The sequence below is a fragment of the Rhinopithecus roxellana genome, chromosome 3 (assembly GCF_007565055.1).
Source record: "Rhinopithecus roxellana isolate Shanxi Qingling chromosome 3, ASM756505v1, whole genome shotgun sequence".
Classification (NCBI taxonomy): domain Eukaryota; kingdom Metazoa; phylum Chordata; class Mammalia; order Primates; family Cercopithecidae; genus Rhinopithecus; species Rhinopithecus roxellana.
In genome coordinates, this window is record NC_044551.1 from 22,159,238 (window position 1) to 22,182,350 (window position 23,113).

Consider the following 23,113-nt stretch of genomic DNA (forward strand, 5'->3'; position numbering starts at 1 on the left):
TTAAGAAGTAGAGAAAAACAAATCCACCTGAAGAAGTGGATTAGGTCCTTCTATGTTTACATGGGGCCAGTACTCCAGATCGTAGAGTTCCTCTCACTAGGAACTAGTGATCGTAAGTTCCTCTCAGACACCTGCAGATTCAGGTGAGGGTGACGCCACCTGGACCCCAGATGGGCCAAGCACTAGCAACAGGAGTGGGATGGCCTCTCCATCGCTTTGTGTTGCCTAGAAATTGATCTTAGTGACACCTGCAAAGGCGCCTTCAGAGATAAGCTGTAGCTTGTCCTCCCTACTGTCTGGAGGTGAATGTGTGCAAGTCCCGCAGGTTTTCCTATGTCATGAGTTTGGGTACAAGCATGCTGGCAGCCCTACCTCACCTGCCTGTGTGCCCCAGCTCCCTCTCCGGAGCTCCCCAAGAAAGAACATGAGGTCAGCCCTGTTGCGGGGCTCCCCAGACATGCAGGCCACTGAAAGGTGCCACTACAGCTACCTCCTCCAGCCACCCGCTCAGCCTCCAGAACACCTAGTTCAAAGGCTCCTCTGTTGCTGGGGAAGGAGGGGCTCAGCAGGCAAGTCCATGCAGGCCACAGCCTCCCTGGGCTACTGCGGGCCCTTGGCTGGCAGTCCCCTGTGGAGAGGTCCTGATGGGCCGGGTCCACCGCTGGAAGCCCTCCGCCTGCCCTTCTGTAAGATGAGCGAGTGGCACAAAGTGGGTGTCCCCTTCTTCCTGGATGTTTGCATCACTGGAGGCTCATTTTCTGCTGCAGGAATCGTGAGGCCTCCCTCTGGGGAAGGAGGCCTCCTTCTAGGTCTCAGGCATGCCTGGATGGTGACATCATTTATTTCCAATGAGGGCTTAATCCAGAGTGAATGGGAAACAGCTGAAGAGGGAAAATGTGCCATGTCTAGACAACAAGCAATTTTCTGGGGTACCACGGGGCTCCAGAAAGACAGAAATGCCAGGGCTCAGGTGGAGACCTGCTGCATTCATCCACTCAAGGCACCTGCTCATGGGAGCGAGACTGGCGAGCTGGGGGCATTCTGCCTGAAGAACAGGGTTGGGAGGCAGGGGTGCTGGGGAGTGGTGTTCTTCCTGTGGTCCCAGAGCTTTCTTCAGGGGGACAGCCTCAGGGTGGGGAACTCAAGGTGAGAGATTTAAGACAGGGACAGGAGAGGCTTTCTTGAAAGAGCCTTTCTGCAGACGCGCCACGAGCCACAAGAATGCCTCAGCTCTCTGCATATGCAATTTCCTGGATACTGCAAGGATGTGAAGAAATCACAGGGGGGGAACCTGGACACAGAGAGAGGCAGGCAAGGGGCATTGGCCTGAGACGCCAGAAGTATGAGTGTGTTTTCTAAAATGGGTTTTTTGGGCTCGACTTTGTAACCTGCATTTATGCGTTAGTCCTGCTGTTGCAAGATCCAGCTTCCCAGGAGAGCGCACTGCCAAGCACCAAGTGTGCTTTGGTAGATGAAAGCTGTGAGAGAGACTGGGTTGGAAGTCGACTCTGTAGCGGAGGGGCTGATGAAAGTGCACTTGAAGGGCAGCAGGGTGCACAAGCTAGCGTTCCAATTTACTCAGAACCCTCGGGTGACTGACACATGCCTGTAAAATTAAGCCTCCTCCTGGCCCATCAGGAGTGTGTTCACCGTGTATGCAAGCAAATTGTGTACACTTCCTGAGAGTTGACCTTCACTGGTCAGTAGCAGCACATATGAGTTAGGGGACAATACATTTAACATCATATACACACACGTAAGAGTGAGATCATTTTTTCTTTCTCTCTTATTATATAAATTTCAGTTGTGGAACATGATGTTTTGATATACATATAAATTGTGAAATGATTACTACAGGCAAGCAACTGAACATATCCATCGCCTTCCACATAACCTCTTGTGTGTGATTAGAGCACCTAAAATCTACTCCCTTAGCAAATCTTAAATACAACAGAGTATTATTAACCAAGTCCTCCCGCTGTGCTTTAGTAATCTAGGTGCATTCATCCCACATGACTGCAACTTTGTACCCTTTGACCATCATCTTCCCATTTCCTGGCCTCCCCCACACCTGGTAACCAACATTCTACTCTCTGTTTCTGTGTATTCAGCTTTGTTTTATTCCATATATAAATGAGATCATGCAACCTTCATTTTTCTGTGCCTGGGGTATTTTATTTAGCATAATGTTCTGCATATCCATCTATGTTGTTGCACTATGTTGTTGCAAATGACAAGATTTTTCTCTTTTTTTTTTTTTTTTTTTTTTTTTGAGACAAAGTCTTGCTCTGTCGCCCAGGCTGGGGTGCAGTGGCCGGATCTCAGCAAGCTCCGCCTCCCAGGTTCACGCCATTCTCCTGCCTCAGCCTCCCAAGTAACTGGGACTACAGGCGCCCGCCACCTCGCCCAGCTAGTTTTTTGTATTTTTAGTAGAGACGGGGTTTCACCGTGTTAGCCAGGATGGTCTCGATCTCCTGACCTCGTGATCCACCCGTCTCGGCCTCCCAAAGTGCTGGGATTACAGGCTTGAGCCACCGTGCCCGGCCAATTTTTCTCATTTTTAAGGCTAAATAATTTTCCATTGTGTATGTGTGTGTATCAAAATTTCTTTTCTATTCTGTTCTTTTTTTTTTCTTTTTTCTTTCTTTTTTTTTTTTTCTGAGATGGAGTCTCACACTGTCACCCAGGCTGGAATGCGATGGGGTGATCTCGGCTCACTGCAACCTCCACCTCCCAGGTTCAAATGATTCTCCTGCCTCAGCCCCCCGAGTAGCTGGGATTTCAGGCGCCCACCACTATGTCCAGTTAATTTTTGTATTTTTAGTAGAGATGGGGTTTCACCATGTTGGCCAGGCTGGTCTTGAACTCCTGACCTCGTGATCTGCTGCCTTGGCCTCCCAAAGTGCTGGTATTACAGGTGTGAGTCACCATGCCCAGCCCCAAATTTTTTTATCTAATCATCCATCAATAGACAGATTGTTTCCATATCTTGGGTGTTATGAATAATACTAGAATGAACTTTGAGGAAATCTTTGTTTTTTTTTCACATGTCCTAGGAAAGTGCCTTCCATTCATTAGTTATTAAATGAAAGAATGAGTGAGTGAATAGGTAAGCATACAGCCCTTTAAATAAGAAACCATTTCCTTTTGTAACATCTAGTTTGACCTTATAAAACCAGGATTTATCACGTAATTCTTAAAGACGATATAAATGAGAAACAAATCTGGTTTGGAAGCTAACTCTATTTTGCATAGCATAATTAGTCATGATTGACAGACAGTTCAGTCACTGTCTGTAAATGTTTGACAAGCTGATCATTTAGGAGGAGACATTCTTTCAACAGTAGCTACGATCCTTTAGAGAGAGAACAACTGCCTTTAGTAACAGAAATATGTCTTCCAATGTTGTTTTCCTTTCTCCACAGAAGACACATTAAAAGTATGATGGATGACCCTTGAGATTTATTTCTTTCTCAAAAATCATTCATCACACTTTTTAATACTTTTAATGTGCCTTCTGAAGATTTTCCACATACCAAGCTGCCTTCTGTAGCAGTAGAAGCAGGAAATAAGCTAAATTACCTTCTCCCACCTTTTCCTATCTATCGATGCAGGGGGAGAAGAAATCAGAACTGCTCAGGCACTGAATTCCTCCAAGTGTGCAGAAAAATACCATTTGTATTGATACCTGGTGCCATGAATTTAGTGGTTCTTTTCCACGCAGGTGCTCCTCTTGTACTTATGTCAAAGAGAAAACATAAAACTGTAGGAAAGTTGACGTTGGGTACAGAAAGGAAATAACATGACCTAGCTGTAGAGCCTCGTGTATAATGTCTTATTAATCACAGAAGAGGCGGGACTTGTCCATGGAGCTCTGCCTCTGGCCGCACCTGAGGATCTGCAGATGCCCCGGGCTCCTGAACTCTGTGTGAGGCGGAGGCAGTGCCCAGGGCCACATACCTCATGAGGTGGTGCTGATGCAGCACTCAGACTGCCCAAGCAAGCAGGTGGGTTAGGAGGGAGCACCTGTGCAGGGCAGTGCAAGGGAAGCGGGCTCCTGTCACTCACGTCAGGAAGGGGACACCTGCTGAAGGATGTGAGTGAAACTCAGTCTTTACTTACATGCAGTTCAATGGTCCCAGGATTGTTTCTGCCTCTTTTTACCTAGTCCCACTTTAACCTGTCCATCAGGAAGCAGTTTCTGGTTAAAGGAGTATAGCTTTTCATGTTTTTTCTCAGCATTTTTTTTTTTTTCCAGACTGAGGGAGCCCCATCCTCAAGTCGTATTTCTATTTCTTAGCTGTTGTTAACCCAGTGAGACTAATCCAGGCATCGGACTCACATTTCAGCAAGAATAACAGTTCTTTGTGTTGGCGGAGGTGGGGGGCTGTGGGAGCGCATATGCTTTAAGTCACTGGGAAGAACATTTAACTTGCTCTCAGAAAACTTCATCTGTTTAAAGTCCTAGCCTCATTCATGTCCTCATGTATACCACCTGTGATTTGTTTAAGTTTTCCCTTTGAGGCAGAGGAAGAGTGCTTTCATTTTCTTTCTTTGTTTTTTTTCTGTTTCTAATGTATTTTTAAATTGTGTATAATATATATAACATAAGATATATTATTGAACAATTTTTAAACATACCATTTAGTAACATTAAGTACATTTGCAGTGTTGTGCAACCATCTCCACCATCTATCTCCAGAGTGTTTTTCATTTTCCCAAACAGCAACTCTGTCTCCATGAAACACTCACTCCCCATCCTCCCTCTCCCCAGCCCCAGGTCCCCATTGTGCTGCTTCCTATTTCTATGAATTGGCCTATTCCAGGGACCCCGCGTGAGTGGAGTCACACAATATCTGTCCCTCTGTGTCTGGCTCCTTGCCCCTGGCATTGTGCCCTCGGGTGTTCCTTTTCTTCTGGATGCCCCAGTCCCTTTGCAGCAGGTGAGCCTCGGTTTGCCCTGCGTTTTTCCAGCCAGTGGCAAGCAGCCCTTGTTAACTGCCTCTCTGTCATCGTCTGCCGTGACTCTGTACCTCAAAGGGGAGAGATGCGTTAGAAGTAACGTGTGACGGCTTGAGGCTGCCCTGACCTGCCTCTGCTGTTGACTGCGTGGATGGGCCGGTTCATCTCGAGGCTCCACGTCAATTTCCAGTCACTAATAGTTATTCCCAGCCTGCATTTTAATGACCCTTACAAGAGCCAGGGTCAACGGGAACAGTGTGTTCAGAGAACTGGCTTTTTAAGTCTCATTACTCATTGGTATTGAATGCCAAAATGTCCAAGTCAGTTTTATTTCCAGTGAATTGTGTGATTTTAACGGGATATCTGAAACACTCGATGTTTACCCATGTGATACAAACACCTCAATAAAAAGTGGAGAAAAACAATGGGTGGTCCATGTTTGTTTCATATGTAGTGTTTTTTCCGTCTTAGTCTCCAGCTGGCTGTTGAGAATCTCATATGAGCGGCCGAATGTGCTGCCATTTTATTCCTGATGTTTTGAGAATGTCATCACTTGATTCCTCACAGCATTTTGCAATTTCTTCTGAGAAATTTCCAAGAAATTTATTATAAGTAAAGAGTATATAAATCTGTGAGCCACCCAGGCAAGGAGTTAGCCATAGTTAACTAGTAGTCTAGTCAGGTTGACTTGTAATTCCAACCAAATGACAAACACAATGATGTTATCAGGCATAAAACAATACTAAAGCACCTGTTCACAGTTTAATGTGATTTGAAAAATGTAATTCTGATGTGTTTTAAATTGCCTGAGAAATGTAAAATTGTAAGTAAACTAAAAATATGCAGTGTTCCTTAGCATTTTATTTAGGAAGTTTTGTTCAGAATGATGACATCATTGTCCCAATTATGACAAAGGATGTAGAAAATTAAATTGGGTCCAGAGAAGAGCTCCCTAAATTGTTATGATGCTAAAAATATTTTCAGTGGAGAAAGTTGGGGTAGTTTTACCTGGAAGGAATGTGGGCAAGGGATTTGTAACTCTCTTGAGTGTTTGACTGGCTACAATTAGGGAATGATATGAGTTTGTTACTTTAAAATGCAAAGAAGACAAAGGAAGGGAAGTTGATTCAAAATTGTAATATGATTTTAGACAGAATGAAGAGTTTCTTGAATTTACAGGGAGTTGATATTAATAACTACTAGAAAGACGTAGCAGAAGTGGATTAGGAAACGTGTGTGGTGATTGGAGTTGTCTCTTGTTCTTCAAGTTCAACCATCATATTTATTGCAAAACCTCCTTGCAAGACACATTTTTCACAAGGTAAACTACTCATTTATTGTATGTCAAGAATGCAACACTTCATTTTACCTAGTTTTTTGCCCATATGGTGATATAATCAAGAAGTTTTTGTTAATTATTTTAAGATCCTTGGCACTTAAGACTAGTAACCCATCAAGCTAAACAGTCTCCTTTTCTTTGCCATTTGTTGATTTTTTTAATATTTAAATCAATTGAATTTTTGGTCTATCAGATCTAAATCTAAATCTGTACCCTTTTGGAGCCTGATGTTTGCCAAGCAATTATTCCATTCTTTTTTTTTCTAATCCCTGATATAATTTTTTCCAAAATATTAGCACATTTGTAGTTCATCCAGGGATGTGACAATTTTTACAAGTTCTTTCATCATACATAAAGAAATCTACTATATTTCTTTGATGCTTAAATCAGCATTTTGCCAAATTTAATCAAATTATATAATGGGCAGAAATACTGTATCTCATATCTCTGTAGACTATGAGAGGAATGTTCCCAAGAGTAGACTAAATAAATGTCTTCTTATCTATCCAAATTAATTAGTTTAGGTATTTGACAAGAACTATGCGGTCCAAGGAAATAACTCAATAGAAACAAACAAAAGCAACCATAGAAACTATAAGGAAGTTTCACTTTTTAAACCTTGCATATGTCTGGTTAACCCTATGCAGAAAGCACAAGTTGTTCAATAGGTGTATAGATGAGATTAATTTCTTTCAGTAAAAGGAATGGGCTGAAGTCATGATTCTCTGGTTTGTTTCCAGAACATTCCTCTGACCCTTAGCCACATGACAGAAAAGTGGCTGATCCTTGGGTATTTAGTCTGGGTGCAGCTTCTGTAGGACAGAGAGTGAGCGAGCGAGAGAGGATGAGAGAGAGAGAGAGACAAATGTCTCCTGCCTTGCTAACAGGTTGATGCTGTCCTTCTGATGCTTATATTGGTGACCATTACATAAGAGCTAATTATTTTCTCAGCATTACCTTTCTGTTTTTTAGTAAAAATCCCCTTTCCAGCAGTCCTGAGAACATCTGTCCTTTTAAATTTTTCACCCCTTACGATCTGAGTTGCCAAGCACTCACAAATAATAGATACAAATGTCGAGGCTGGCGATTGCATTTTGCCCATAAAATTAATTTTCATTCTAAACATCAAAAATTCATAGGACCATATTGACTCATTTAATGTTTGAGCCAAGATGGCAAAGGTACTAGGGGAAAAAAACATTCTGAAGGCTCCGATTTGATGGTAGAGAGTTGAATGTATACATGGTGATACCGGCTTCAAAGGCGATATCGGTTTCAAATGTAATTCTAACCACTCCCTCTGCCCAGAGCTTTGTGTACTTTTAATTTACTGTTTGATAGAGGTGCCTCTAATTTCTTTAATGTGAATTTTGAAGTTCTGGAATTCTCTATTGAATGTATAGAACAATAAATCGTTAATGACTTATTCAATAGAAATTCCCAAGTCCACACGAGCAATCCTGTTTACTGTGCATAAGGAACACAGAATTCATAAAGTTAGTACCCACCTGCTAGTTATTTCATCTAATGTGCACTAATTCATTGAAAACAAACCTTCTCTTTGCAGTTTTTCCTGAGTGACTCAGAGGAAACAATCCCTCCAACTGCCAATGCAACAAACACAAGCTTTTCAGCCTCAAATAATCAGGCAGCGATTCTCCGTGCGCAAAATTTATTTTTCCTCCCGGTAAGAACATTGCAATTATGACTGCATTGGTGGCTCTCCTGTATGCTCGTAGTCTGGATTAACATATATCCTTTTTAAGTTTCAGATGTGTTCTAGACTTTGCATTTCCTCTCTGGTATCAATCCCTGAGTGGTCCTGAATGTACAAATGTCAGCCTCTGCTAGAAGTCCGGGCCCTTGGGAACTGCTAAACTTACATCTGAAAAACTTACAATGTTATTGTGATGCTTTCACCGGTAATATTTGCCTTCTTCTCTTAACCACTACAGCACTTCTAGCATATTTCCTACCATATGGCATTCAATTATAAGGCACCATGTTTCTGGGTTTCTCACTTAGAGACATTGCCAATTGCTCCAGTGAATTAATATTATCCCCCTTAAAGCTGTGATAAAACTACCCACATCTCATTTTCTTCCCTCTTCTTTGGCAGCATACGTTGCCCAGTGATTCTGTTCCCCAGTAATTCTTGCTAACCGACTCATCTTAACCAGTATCACAAAGGACCTAGGTTGAAACTTCAAAACGTATTAACACATTAGTCTTCCAAGTGGAGAGTTAAGTCAGTTATTTACTGCTTAACAACTTTGTTCTTCCATACATTGTTTGTGAAAAAAAAAAGTGTTGATACTCTCCTTTTCACTTTCCGAATAATTATCTGGAAGTAGTGCAGATTGTGCTTGTTTAGTTTCCGTCTCAGATAATCGGTTTTGAGAATGGTAAGTGAACTATTTTGGGGACTGAAATTGATAATTTAATATGTATGCTTTCAAAATTCCCTACCAAAATTTTTAACTCCGTTAGCTATGGCAATAAAGTGGATTTATTTTCCTATTCCTCCTTCTCTGATTTTCTTCCTTGATATTTTGCTCTGTTCTTTTTTCCCTTCCCATCATTTCACTTCTTGGGAAGCTCACAGCTCCATGCACAGATAGAAGTGGCTTCTGGTGTTCTTTCCTGAAGGCTTCTGAAGCCTTGACTACGTCATGGGCAAGATGGCCCAGGTGCAAAAGCAGTGTCCCCGTGGGCTTGGGAAGAGGGGGTGGGATAGGTTCATCCCTTACCCAGGAGATCCTACCCTTCAAATGAGGTGTTATCATAAACTCCAGTGAGGACTAGGTGTTGACTTCTCTGTTTAGTTATGTGAAAAGTGAAAAGCTGGAGTCATCGTGACAGTCTGTTGAATGTAGTCTCACTGTGGGCTATTTGTGGGCCATTTGGAGGTCTCTTTTTTAGAGAAAGGTTTAAATTAATGGTGTGGCCTGCCTCTTCCTCCTTGATCCAATGGTGTTGGCATTCGTATGATCCACAGGCTGGATGCTGGGAAGAGAGCGCAACGACCAAGCAGTCCCCCTTTCGCATTCACGTGGCACTTTAAGTTTAAAATTTTAACATGAAGATGTTTTTTGACAGGAAAAAAAAATGTATAGCTGCAATATTTTTTTAAATCTCTCCTTCCACTATGTTTGAGCCAAACAACTCGCCACACTTGGCATCACTAAAAGAATAAGGAAATCATTATGAATTTCATTTAGGTAAATCTGTATAATATCTTATTTGCAATCAAAGAAAATTATTAAAAACTTAAAGTGGGTAAAGGCAACATTTACTCAATCTTAAAAAGATTCTGAAAAAGCACACAATAGGTTCTCTAAAATCTAAGTGGGATTTAGTAAACAGCTACTATCTTTCCAATAATGAGGCCTTGAAGATCCTGGCCAGCATTGCCAGGGAAGCCCCAGGTCTGCATGGACTGGCTGCACAGAAACCGCATTGTGAACTCACGGGTTTAGCAGTCCCCAATGAGCCTGGAGACATCCTGGCTTCCTCCCTAAAGGATCCCAGGGAACAGCAGAAAGGCCGTTTTGTGGGTGTGTGCCACACAGGCGTCATTTCTCTCAAACCCCATGTTATGTGATGCCTGAAGTTGCCCAGCAAGCTGAGAAGCATGCCCAGTTCACTGCTGGTGCTGGTATGAAGTGATATAACTCTTCTAAGTGGTAATTTCAATAATTTTCAAAAAGCACAAGACAGACACACTTTTTACCCTGTAATACTAATTTAGAAAATTAATTTTAAAAGTGAAAAAGTTTACCAAACACATGTTCGTGCATGTGTTTATATAACATCAACAAAAAGAAAGCAAAAGAAACAACCTGAAAATTTGAAAATGCAAATTTTAAAATAAATTTTATTGTAACACAGGATAAGGTTATACTTAACTACCATATAAGACATTGTAAAAAAAATTAATGACATATAAATGCATATTCATAATAAATTATTCATTGAAAAGTATGGTTTTAAAAAATACAAAACAGTATGATCTTAATTTTTTAAAACAATACTGCCAATAATAAGTAGAAAGAAAAAGACTGGAAACACATATATAAATAATGAATAGTGGCTAAAGTGGATGTTGGGGATCATCAGAGACCCTTATTTTTATGGATATCCTTTTGTATATTTCCCAGTCTTTAACGTCTGGTGTATTGTTTCTGTAGCAGGAAAACATAGGCCTTTCAAAATACCAAAATTAGCCATAAAGGATCTTTGCAGTGTAAGTTGTTTGTACCACAGCAGGCACTTGGCATGCATTACGTCATTTCACCCAAAAATGACCCTGGTGAAGTAGGTATTATTGGGGTTCTTGTTTTGCAGGTGAAGAAGCTAAGACCCAGATACTTTAGTGTTAATAAATTACTCCCGATAGCGGTGGCGGTTACCTTTCTGTAAAATACAAGTTGGTTTGAATGATTATGTCAAAACTGTTAAACATTACTAGCAATCAGGTTACCAGTAAGTACACTCCAATAGAAGTCGGTTCAGAATCCTACTGCCGAACCGCTGACCATCTGGAGCCTTCCCTGGTCGGCTAAACCGTGGAGCCAGGACAGGCTCCCAGCCTAGCATCTTGCACTGTTCTCTCCCACACGTCCCTGAATGGCTATTTGCAGGTTCCCAACCTACCTTTTTATGCCAGATCACCTCTTGCACAGCCTCCAAGCATTCTAGAAGGCCATTTTACAGAAATGGACTAAAAGTATACTTCCCATTAACATACATATTTTAGTAGATGTTCCTGAAATGTGAAAATAAAAAATGTAAAGCCTAAGAATGAATTTTGAAATGTGGAACCTTAGCATATTTTATAGGTGTTGATACATAGTTCAAAGGTTCAAACTGTGAGAACCTTTAAAATTTTACCCCAGGTCCCCACACACCAAACAATCCACATATACCCCTTGATACATACACACCCTCTTATAAGTGGTTCCTTATTCTGTTCTCTCATTCGATTAAGTTGAACTGGTTGATAATTTTCATTATAACAGTGGTTTTCAAGCATAATTTTAGAAACAGAGCTCTTTCAAAAACCAAAACTTAGAACTAAGACTTTAGTGTGTAGTAATAATAGCAGAATTTCCAAGCTTCTCATGGACTAGGCTGTTCTAAACTCTTTTGTTACTCAAGCATCATGAGACTTCTCCAAGATGGGTGTTATCATCATCTTTACTTTGAGTGACTCGCAGAGGACACAGGATTGCCTTGTTAAGGTCAGCTGCTTTGGGGAATCCGATGGGACAGGATCCCTGAATAAGAGCCTTGCCCCCGCCAGTTCCTGGGGCAATTTCCCTGGTTTTAAGGAGCAGTTTTAAAATACTCAAGACTATTGATTAAAGGGCTACTAGGTTATTAATGAGGGCTTCTCAAATTCTTTGTGAAGGCCCTTTTTTCATTTTGCTTTGTTTTGTGTTTTTAATTTCTAATCTATGACAGACTAATGCTTTTGAAAAATGTAATGGTGAATTAACAGCAAAATGAACTAAAAAGGAAGCCATATGGAATGCAAGCTCATATTTCATTATATTCATCAGAAACAAGCTTACTCTGCCAAGTTTGTATCCACATTCTGTACCTGTCTTGCAGAACTCACTGCTGTACTTCGAGTGGTCTTGTTCTAAGCAACATAGAGCATTAATGTACCTTGTATCAGAGTCCTCAGACCTACCCTAAAGTAGATACTTAGTAACTTCTCTAAGGTGACAAAGGCAGAACTCTGCAGAAATAAGGTCTCCTTTCAGAGGGCATGCTACACCTCTCCTCCCTCTCAGATACTGCCTGTCCACCTGTTCACAGCTCTGTTGATTCTATCATTTTACTACGTTAACCCACATGGTCTCTTCTTTTCCTTTTCCTGTTCTCTGTGGTGGGAAGCCATGAGAGGCAGAAGAGTGGAGACCTGACATCAGGCAGTTGCAGCTAAGAAACTGTGCTTACCACACTCAGTGTTCCTTAAAATGCTGCCACCTGAAATGAAGAGTGGCCTTCACATTCCCATGCAAAGAAAGACTTTAACTCTCTGAAGAGTGACCTAGTTGGTGTGTAATCCAGTGTGAGGTATTGGTCTTCCGTTTGAAGCCACAGTGCCAGGTCGAAGTCCTTACTAATGGGATTTCTACTCATTCCTGCTTGGCTGCCTTCACTCAAGTGTGCCTCTTACAAAGAGAAAACCTGCCATATGATCACTGCAAACTGCTATTTCCAACTTTCCTTTCTTCCACAGGAACAGGACTGTTGAGTTAATGTCAGTAGCCTTCCACATAGCTTAATATAGATGGCTTTAGCTGGGGAAATCAAAGGCAGAGCTCAAATGACAAAAGTAAGCAGCTCTTACCTGGCTTACTCAATGTGATGAAATTAAAATCGAGTAATTTAAAAGCTGGGCTATTTTAAAAGACAAGGTTTAAAAAAATCAATAGGATCTATGTGTTATTAAAAGTCTTAATTTTTTTTTTTTTGAGTGTTGTCTCTGTTCTAGGCATGCTGAGATAGTAACACAAACCTTGTTCACAGAAACCCCATGATGTAGCAAATAAAGCCTTTCTGAAGATGGCACCTGTTTCCCTGCAGCGAGTCCTTCCTGGCGTGCAGGACTCTGGGCTCTGTGCATTACTCTTTTATCTCTGTTGTTTTCAGTGACCTACAAGGAGAATATGATTACCCTCGTTTTACAGTGTCATGCAGACACTGTGATACAAGCAAGTTAGGTCACTGGCTGCAGATAAGTGAGCTAATGAGCTAGTGAAGAGTTGAATTCAGAGCTATCCAAAGCCTATCTGAACGGTGCCTGCAGTGGTAAATGGTGAGGAAATGGTTCACCTGGGGCAGGCCTGCCTGCAGCTTGCTCTGCCCTAAGATGGACGATACCAGCTCGCTGGCTCCCACTTGGTTCTTCCACTTTCTTCTGGTGCCTGTCGAACTCCCGGGGGATTCATGACTCACCCTGGTCAAGGCTTTTGATTTAAATCCTTCTGTTTTAAATAGGCCCCTCTGACACACAATTTCTCTTTTAATAAAATGGCTGGGCTTCCTTATGCTTTTAACAGTTGTCTGTAATGATTTATATTATCTTAATGAATTAAAGAATTGAAAGGCCAAAAAAGATTCTATAGACTTTAACTTACATTTAAGGAATGTATAGGAGGCCACAGTGTTTTCATTTTCAAGAAATAAATAACATTGGCTTATAATGATGTGTCTTCCATGTAAGTTTTTTTTACAATTTTATTCCTAAAAAGTGGCAATATACATACTTATTTTTATTTATCATGCAAGGTTGGGTCAGAAAGCTTTGGATGATTTTTTTTTTCTGAATTTAATGTATCCAGGCATTTACCCCTGGATCAAAGATAAGAAACAGGCCTCTGTTTTCATAGCCGGCTTATATATTGACCAAATGAGATTGGCGGTGGCGATTGTAATTGTTTCAGCATTTCTTAGAAGAGATCCTAAGGATTTGTCTGTTGTCCTTCCCTGTTTCAGTACTTTATCTACAGCTGTATTCTGGGACTGATATCCTGTTCTGTGTTCCTGCGGGTGAACTACGAGCTGAAGATGTTGATCATGATGGTGGCGTTGGTGGGCTACAACACCATCCTACTCCACACCCACGCCCACGTCCTGGGCGACTACAGCCAGGTCTTGTTTGAGAGGTGAGCTGCTGCCTCTTCCTTCTTTTACTTTAGTTCTTTCCTAGCATGTGGATAGCGTGAGTGTGTATTGAGTAAATGCAAGTTAGCGATGTCATTGTCATTGATAAATCATTCTGAGAAAATTTCTTTGAAGTGATGCCTCAGAAAGATGATATGTGTTTTTGTTGTAGGTTACATCTGATTATGTATTCTCAAACACACATAGAAGATTTGAAGTGGTTTCTAGAGAAGAACTGTGTTATAACCTGTACTATGTTGATAAAAGTAATCTAAGACTGTCCACCTCAGCACTATTGATATTTTGGACTAAATAATTCTCTGTGGGGGGCATTGTCCTGTGTGTAGTAAGTAGGGTGTTTAGTGACATCCCTTGCCTGTACCCACTGAATGCCAGTCGCAATCTCCAATGCCCCAAGTCATGACAACTGGAAATGTCTCTAGAAATTGCCAAGTGTCCTCAGGAAGGCAAAAAGGCCCTCAGTTCAAAGCAAGATATTGAAAAAATAAGTAGCTGTATTCACAATTTACAGTGTTATATTTCTCACTAGAGATTTTCTAAAATACTGTTATGGGGAAGAGGAACTATCAATCCTGAAAATTCTTTGTTCTATGGAGAAATTGACTTCCAAGAAAATATATGATTGCTTTAGGTCTTTCAACTGTAAGGCTAGATGCAGCAAGAATGATTCTACCGGGTGCACTCACTCAGGTTTATAACCTGTTTCCTGTTACCGAATTACTTCCGTATATGAATATATACGGAAGCTTATAATGAATATGTGTTTGAAAAACATTGTTTTAATCGTTATGATACTCTCCACATCACATCTCAAAAACAAAACATTTTATAACAAGCGTTAGGTTTATTTCTGAACCCACCAGATGTCAAAGTATTTTCTAGGAGGACTTTGCACTGTCCTCCATCCTATTTCTATATTTATTTTAAAATAATATAAATGCCTTAAATATTTGCACTGATTTATTACTCCAGAAAGTTGTTTTGTGTTGATAGTACATGGCCACCTATTTCTCCACTGGAGACCTGGTGTTAGGAATGGCAGTCATCACACTGTGTAGACACTTCTTAGCAATAAGAACCTTTGCAGAAGATGCAACCCATTCTTTTCACCTAATTTAACTTTTGTCATCCTCCACACAATGAAACTCTACGATCTGTAATCAAGCTTAAGGCAGTGGAGTTGCAAGACTGTATAATTATATTTATGATTCCTTAGCCAAAATGAGAATGGAAGTTAATTTTCCAATAAATTCTCAAAATTGCCAACTAAACATGCTTTACTATGGCTCTGCTGTATCCAGAAAGCCCGTGTTGTATTCCTAAATAAATGTAGCATTATTGATTTTCATACGCAGCTGATAACCCTACTAAGTTTCCCTTTATTAAATTTAAATCACCTGAATATTTTACACATCCAAAGCAAAAGAAGAAATCAGATTACCAAGTTCCTGGTGTGGAGAGAATTGCTTCTGGGGACCTCAGTGAGGCACTTGAGGAAACAGGCAATCTCTGAGTAGAACCCCCGCAGCAAGAGAGTAGTTATCAGGTTGCAGAAAAGGAGTATTACCTTTAGATCACATTCACTGTATTAAAGCTCTTTTGTGCTTGCAGCTCGGTTGTCTTTGCAATGACCTTGAAGCTAGGGAGACTGACTTGAGAAACCTCGGCGACTTGCCTTCACTTCCATCAGTAAAGCTAGCACCCTCCTTGGGAGCACGCGCCTGTCTCTCACTTCCTATTTTTTTAAAAAAATTTTGTGATTACATAATAGGTATACATATTTATGGGATCACATGAGATGTTTTCATACATCTTGCAATGTGAAATAATCGCATCATGGAGAATAAGATATCCATCCCCTCAAGCATTTATCCTTTGTGTTTCAAATAATCCAATTACACTTTTTACTTATTTATTTATCTGAGGCAGAATTTTGCTCTGTCACTCAGACTGGAGTGCAGTGGCACAATCTCGGCTCACTGCAACCTCTGCCTCCTGGGTTCAAGCCATTATCCTGCCTCAGCCTCTCTAGTAGCTGGGATTACAGGTGCCTGCCACCATGCCCGGCTACTTTTTTACATATTTTTTTTTTAGTAGAGACAGGGTTTCATCATGTTGGCCAGGCTGGTTTCAAACTCCTGGCCTCAAGTGATCTATCCACCTCAGCCTCCCAAAGTATTGGGATCACAGGCATGAGCCACCGCGCCCGGCCTTAGTTATTTTCAAATGTACAATTAAGTTATTGTTGACTGTAGTCACCTTGTTGTGCTATGAAATAGTAGGTCTTACTCATTATTTTTTCCCACTTCCTAATTTTGATCAGAAGTTCTGGCACTTCTTGAACTGATCCCTGAACAGGCTGCACAATATTCTCAGAAGCATCTTCTATGGAAAGATGAGTCTTACTGATGTAATAGCAGAAAAGCATAATACCTCAAAATCAATGAATATTCTATGATGTGCACTTAAAACTAACTCCCACTCTTAAAGTGGGAGTTTAGAAGCCCCCCAATTTCTCCAGCCTCATTGCCTGTTTTACATAACCCTGTGACTTGTGCCAGAGGTAAAACCAACCAATGTCAATGTTTTCCTTCTCTTTTCCAAGATCCAAGAACTTTTCCCCATCAAATAATTGACATCAGTTTTCTCATCCTTTGCCTTGCTTATTGATGCTGACACACACTTCCCAATATGAAAGTGAGATCCTTTAAAAAAAAAAAAAAAAAAAAAAACTGTGTAGTTTGGTGCCTTGAGAGTGAACATCACTTAATCCCAAAGCCACAGGTGTTCCTGAAGGCGGGAGCTGGCTCACAGGATGACCAGGCAGCACTGCCTTTTCTGATTGAGTCCGTCTGTGCCATTGAAGTCATAGCATTCAGTCCTATCCCTTTGGTGACCTGTCTCTGGGCACCACATTCTTGCCTTCTCTGTCCTGCTCTGGTCTTCTTTCTGGGACCCTTGCTTGACTATGGCAAGTCAGTGTCCTTGCTGTCCACCGAGGCCCCTAGACCTGCTCCTCATTGGCCTTGAGTGCTCCAATGACACTGTGATGGTTAATGTTAGGTGTCAACTTGATTGGATTGAAGGATGCCTAGATCGCTGATAAAGTATTGTTTCTGGGTGTGTGTGCAAGGGTGTTGCCAGAGGAGACTGACATTTGAGTTGGTGGACTGGGAGAGGAAGACCCACCCTCAGTGTGGTGGGCACCACCCAGTCGGCTGCCAGCGCAGCCAGAACAAAGCAGGCGAAAGAAGGTGGGATAAGCTGGCTTGCTGGGTCTTCTGATTTCCATCTTTCTCCTGTGCTAGATGCTTCGTGCCCTTGAACATCAAACTCCAGGTTCTTTGGCTTTTGGACTCTGGGGCTTGTACAGCAGCATCTCCAGGGTTCTCAGTACAGAAGGCTACACTGTTGGTTTCCCTGGTTTTGAGGCTTTGGGACTTGGACTGAGCCTCTCCCAGCATCTCTCTTTTCCTGCTTTGCAGATGGCCTGTCATGGGGCTTCACCTTGCAATCCGGTGAGCCAATTCTCGGTAATAAACTCCCTTCTATATATACATACATCCTATTGGTTCTATCCCTCTGGAAAACCCTGACTAATACATAGACCTCCCTCAAGCTTCTGGCTTTCACCCCTCGGTGTGCCGGAGGACCAAACAGCTCCTCTGCCTGTTTCACCCAGGAAAGGTAGAAGGTACCCATCCTGGGTGAAGGGGACATGGCTTCTGTTGCCTGTTAGCCCCTTTTCTGATATACACATATGGGCCGAGGACTTTAACACACTGTCCTGAATCACGCAGAAGAGAAGATCTGAACCAAATACCATGGTTTATAACAGTACCTGGCATCTAGTACTCAACAAAAATCTGTTGAATGAATGAACAAAAGCAGGTCATGCTCTCGAACAATGGGAAGAGCCTGACACTGGCTTCCTGAAATCTCTCGCCTCACCTGCTTCCCTGAAGACAGAGTGTATCTCCAGATCACTGAGGATGTCTTTTAGTATCCACTTCAGGTTCTGTTTATATCTTTATATTTCAAAGGAAAGTTCCGGGAGGGCATCTCTGTTTAAAGGCAGTGCTGGCCATCTTCCTCTATACTTTGTCCTGCATGTGACTTCATCGTGGCTCCTGTGGCAGGGTCTTTTCAGAACCAACTTGACATTGCTCGTGGACGGCCAACAAGATGTTACAAACCAATGGAGTTGGCAGAGGAAAAAGGAGAGGGATGCGCTAGAAAAACTTCGTATCAATGAATAATTAAGAAAATGGTATTTAAGACATTCTTACACATTCAAGAGTGTGAAGAGTAGACTTTTCAGGGGGAAAGAAAGACCACTCAGAGAGAGTGTGCCATTGAAAAGCCATTAGGAAGGAGGCCAGGAGTGTCCTGGTATTTAACGTGACCTGCTGGGGCGTGATTCAGATAAGTCGCCTCCTGCTGAAGGTAGCCCAGGAGGTTCTCAGCTGTTTTCTGTTCTTTGGTGTTCATAGCAGTCCTCAGTACTGTCTGTGAATGGATCAATAATGGTTGTGGTTCCTATTTGTGACACTGTCTCCCAAAGCCCTTAGCCAGAGCTGTTGAGACACCAGCTGCTCTTCAAGGTGATAGTGATATTAATAACAACGGATGTTGCTGGAAGCTGTTTTTGTCTCGAAGACACTTATCCTTCCCATGACAAAGGCTTGCTACTGAGTCTGCAAGAAGTTATCGGATTTTTCCTGAGTTGTTTTTTTTCTTGCTGAACTGAAAAGTCTCAAGGGATCGGTGTTATTTCGCTTGGACCAAGCCATTATATTAACTCACCTGGTGGCTAGAAATGTACCTTTAATTCTAGAGACACATGGGACATAGAGAGCTTGAACAGAGCAGCTAACTGACAAGGATCCCCAAAGACCAATTAGTTCTGTGCTGCAACTTTAGCCCAGTGAAATAAATACTTTCTGGAAAGCACATAAATATGGAGTTTAAGCAGCAGTGATAGACAGTGCTTAGCCTTATCCAGAAGCTGTAGATGGCAACTGACTGAAATGTCTGCAAAAGTTTGCCTTCCCAGCCTTCCTATCAGGAAGAGCACTGGAGATGCCCGGATTTGCACCTGTCATTGAGATGCATGAACTAAGCATCTTCCTTGTGGCATTTTTCTGCTTTCCCTGATTTTCCAGTGTCTGGGAAATCCCAATGGCTGGAATTTGGGATATTGTGATGTATTTTGACAATGTCCTAATGAGGGATTGATTGATGATAAACTGAGGGAAAGTCTTTGGGAAGAACAAGAAAACCCATCCCTCACGGAAAAGGTCAGGAAGAGCTGCAGGCCTCGCTCTGGGGCAGATGGTCTGTGGATATTCCCAAGCACCTGAAATTGTTTTCATGTCTTTTCTTTAAAAGAAGGATATATTACAAATTTGCATTCCAAGCCATAATATAGTTAAGTGAATATTGAAAAGATTTTCGACTCCTTTCAGATTTACCATCTCAGCTTTCCCCACTCTGCCTGTTTCCTGCACCCTGTGTGATTTCGGAAAGCGAGGAGCACAGCATGCTTTTCTGTGCCTGATACCCATTCTCGGGCCAGCAGGGAGGGAAGCCATCTCAGTTGCATCACTTTAACAACAAAGCAAGTTGTCCTAGGGCTATGCAGGGTCTAACAAGCTCCTTTCCCTTCTGTAAAGAGCAACCATTAGTGAACTACTTCTCTATCTGACCTAAAACAGAAAATGTCCTGTGGTTTGGACTCATCTGCAGGAAGAAACTCGATATTTAGGCTCTTTTGTTTTGTTCTGTTTGATTTTAGAATGGGGGGAGGGATTCACAGGGCCTGTGGCATAGACTCCATAGAATGTGCAATGCTTCTCATCATCAGTTCTTCCATGTGATGCTAAAGCCACGGCCAGCCCGACCACATCAGATCGTGCTGAGGCAGCAGTGGTTTCCGACTAAAAATCACTCTTCTCCACAAAAGGAAACCACAACTGCATTAATCAGGACACATGATTGTCTCCACAGCAAAGGGCCAGCACTCCCAGTCCAACCCCCCTAACACACACTTCTGTCATCTCTTCTGACCTGCCACTGCCTCCGGAGCTCTTTTCTAAGCAGGAGCCTGTTCCTTACTCTGTGGTTCTGCTGCAGCACCGCCATGTCTGGCTTGGCATTTATGGCCACTCTGAAAAAGCGGGAGCCTTTGAGCCATCTGTCCCTGGAGACTGTTGGGCCATCTTCACTGCAAGTTCATGTGGCATTCTGGTGCATCTGTGTCCAACCCAGGGAGGGGAGAATGCCCAGAAACCCCTTAGGGAAGATGAGCCATTTCCAAGCCAACAGTTGTTTCTCCACTCACTTACTCATTTTCACAACACACTTGTATGGAATGCACTTGATACAGAGCATGGGAACCCTGGCTGAGCCGTTGACCTCACACTTTACCAGCCTGCCACAGGCCAGGAGGAAGGTACTGCCTCAGTGACTCAAGCTTGGGAGAAGAGTCCAAAGAGGAAACCCACAGGATCTGCAACGAACACAGCAGGAGAGGGCACCGTGAAAGTAGACCGAGGGTGTCTCAGCAATTCCCTGCTGCTTCTCAAGCCAGAGTTGGTTGAAGATTTTCTGACAAGGCATGGGACTGACTTATTTTGCCTCATGCATCTTAACCTCAGATTAGTTTTCTGGGGTGTTTTGCCTTGTTTTACGCAGGACAATGTTGTCTTCTGGCTCTGTGATTGAGGTCCCAGTCCCTTGCTGAGTGAGGCTCAGTAAGCAGACTCGTCCTTGTGGCATTATCATTTCGGACAAGACATTTGCTTTTGGCATCATTTGACATTGATGATTCCTGAGGATTTGGGGGTCATTTGTGAACAAAGCCAGGTATTTTCTAATGTAATGGTGTAACCAGAGGCATGAAAAAAAGACAAAAGATAGATTAGCTGAAGACCATGAGGATATTGTATGGGTGAAGGGGAAGGAAGTCATTGTCTCCTTGTTACTCTGGTCTTTATGAGTCGTGGCCCTCAGTGATCAGTGAACCGATTTTTTTATTTATCCCAGTTAGTGACCTGAGAAGATATGACTTTACCTCAGCTAGCCGCTGTTAACAACACAACAGAAATTAGGCTCCTTCGGGTACTTTTATTCTTAAAAATATTCACCCACAGAAATGTAAAGTTTTTGAAGGTAAGATAATGTTTGTGTCTACATGCCTGGACTGCTTTCCCTCCTGAGAATCATGAAAATGTCCTTTTTTACTCTATCTGAAGTGTTTGCCTTCAAGCTAGAGGCTGGTTCACTGAGCAATTCCTCCATCTCCCTCACCCAGTATATTGGGGTGTGTTGTTCTTTCGTACTCCTGAAACTTGACAAGCAAAGTGATTACTCCATTAACAACCTCAGGCGGAGGGCCAACTGCAGATGCCTGTGTGGCATGTGAGCATCTGAGTCCCCAGTGTCTGGTTTTTAGATATGAAAGGAAGTGTGTTCTATCACATTTTGGCTACCATTGTCATTGTGTTGGAAATCATAGTTACAAACTTTCTCAGTTATATTAGCTGTATCTTCCCTATTTCATAACTCAGTGATGGCACCACCCTAACACATGAGAGTCCAAAGTAGATATCATCCTTAAAACATAAAGGAGAGAGAAAGAAACAGAGAGGGAGGGGGAGAGAGAGAGAGCGAGTTGGGGAGAGAGAGAGAGAGCTCATACCCAACTAGCTGTGCAGCTCATATTTCTCTAAACAGCTGACCTGATTGGTGGGCTAAATTGTGTCCCCCAAAAGAAGATATAAAGCTTCAATCCCCAGTGTCTCAGAATGTGACCTTATTTGGAAATAGAATCATTGCAAGTGGAATTAGTTAAGATGAGGTCATGCTGAAGGAGGGTGACCCCTAATCCAGTGTAAGTGATGCCCTTCTAAGCAGATGGCCAGGTGAAGAGACAGACACGCAGGAATGCCATGTGATGATGAAGGCAGGAGTTGGAGCCACGTGGTGGCAAACTAAGAAAAGCCAGTGATGGCCAGCAAACCACCTGAAGTGAGAGCAAGGCAAGGAAGGATTCCCTAAGGGTTTCAGAAGGACAAGGCCCTGAGAACATCCTACTGTCAGACTTCTGGCCCCCAGAACTCTGAGATGATGCGTTTCTGTTATTTTAAGTCACCTAGTTTATGCTACCTCATTATAGCAACTCTAGGAAATTAATTCAGAGATCAACACAGCTGACTACTCTGCCAGAAAGATGTCCTGGGATTTTACTGTACCTCTTCCTGTCTTCCACCATGCTCCATGCCCCTCCTTCTTCCCACCTTTCCCATGGTCACACAAAGACTGAGGAGATCTAGGAACCGATCTACAGTGGAGAAATAAGTCACTGAAACCATGGGGACCCTAACAGCATCCATCCACAGGTGGCCCACACAAGAGAGAAGGCCTTCAGTAGGAGTTGGCAGTTCTCTTTTGCTAACGGAATGAAAGAAGTCTTGAGAAATCCAAGTGAAATCCAAAAAAGCCAGATGGAGTTCCTAGTAGTTGTCAGAGAACTTCAGAAGAGAAAAAGGCAGCCGTGTACTGGTATGCCAGTTGGTTCTGTGGGCTGCTGGTGCCTCGTGATTCCTGAGATCCATTTAGGTCTTCACTTTCAAATCCACTCCCCAGTCCTGCAGGGAGAGCCTCTGCTGGTCTAGCTTCCTCCAAGTTCCCCCTCCACCCACTGCTATTCCTCAGGAAGACTGAAGATCAGGGGGATGGGTGGAGCAGGGCATTCTTACCCCATAAACCAAGATTCAAATGCGTTAATATAAGGACTCCCCAGACAGGATTTCTTCCAATAGGTTGCTTGTGTGAATTTTCTGTCTGATTAACTGAAAACCCAGCCAGGTCTTGAATTGCCTAAGAGGGTCCTACCTACGTCTCTCTGTCAGTGAGAGGGGCCTGAGCTGGCTCTGTATGTTTGGGGCATCTGGTCCTTTTGTTAGAAATGCAAAGGGGACTTCATTCTGATTTGTTGCACTGATGAAGCTCTTATAAACCCTGTCCTGAGATTTACTCTTAGTTTAGGAATTATGGGGGTGGTGGGTGGAAGAAGGGGATGTCATAGATGCTTTCTCTGGCCCCTTG

At 42.5% G+C, this 23,113-nt stretch overlaps 1 protein-coding gene across 3 annotated transcripts in view; it reads left to right on the forward strand.

The window, feature by feature from the left end:
• The window catches only part of ADCY2 (adenylate cyclase 2), a 431,918-nt gene that overhangs the window by 364,382 nt on the left and 44,423 nt on the right, over positions 1 to 23,113 (forward strand). For all 3 annotated transcript variants that reach the window (XM_010378289.2, XM_010378287.2, XM_010378288.2), the window contains 2 exons: positions 7,869 to 7,988; positions 13,814 to 13,983. In XM_010378289.2, coding sequence (XP_010376591.1) covers positions 7,869 to 7,988; positions 13,814 to 13,983 — 290 coding nt within the window. The remainder of the gene's footprint in view (positions 1 to 7,868; positions 7,989 to 13,813; positions 13,984 to 23,113) is intronic.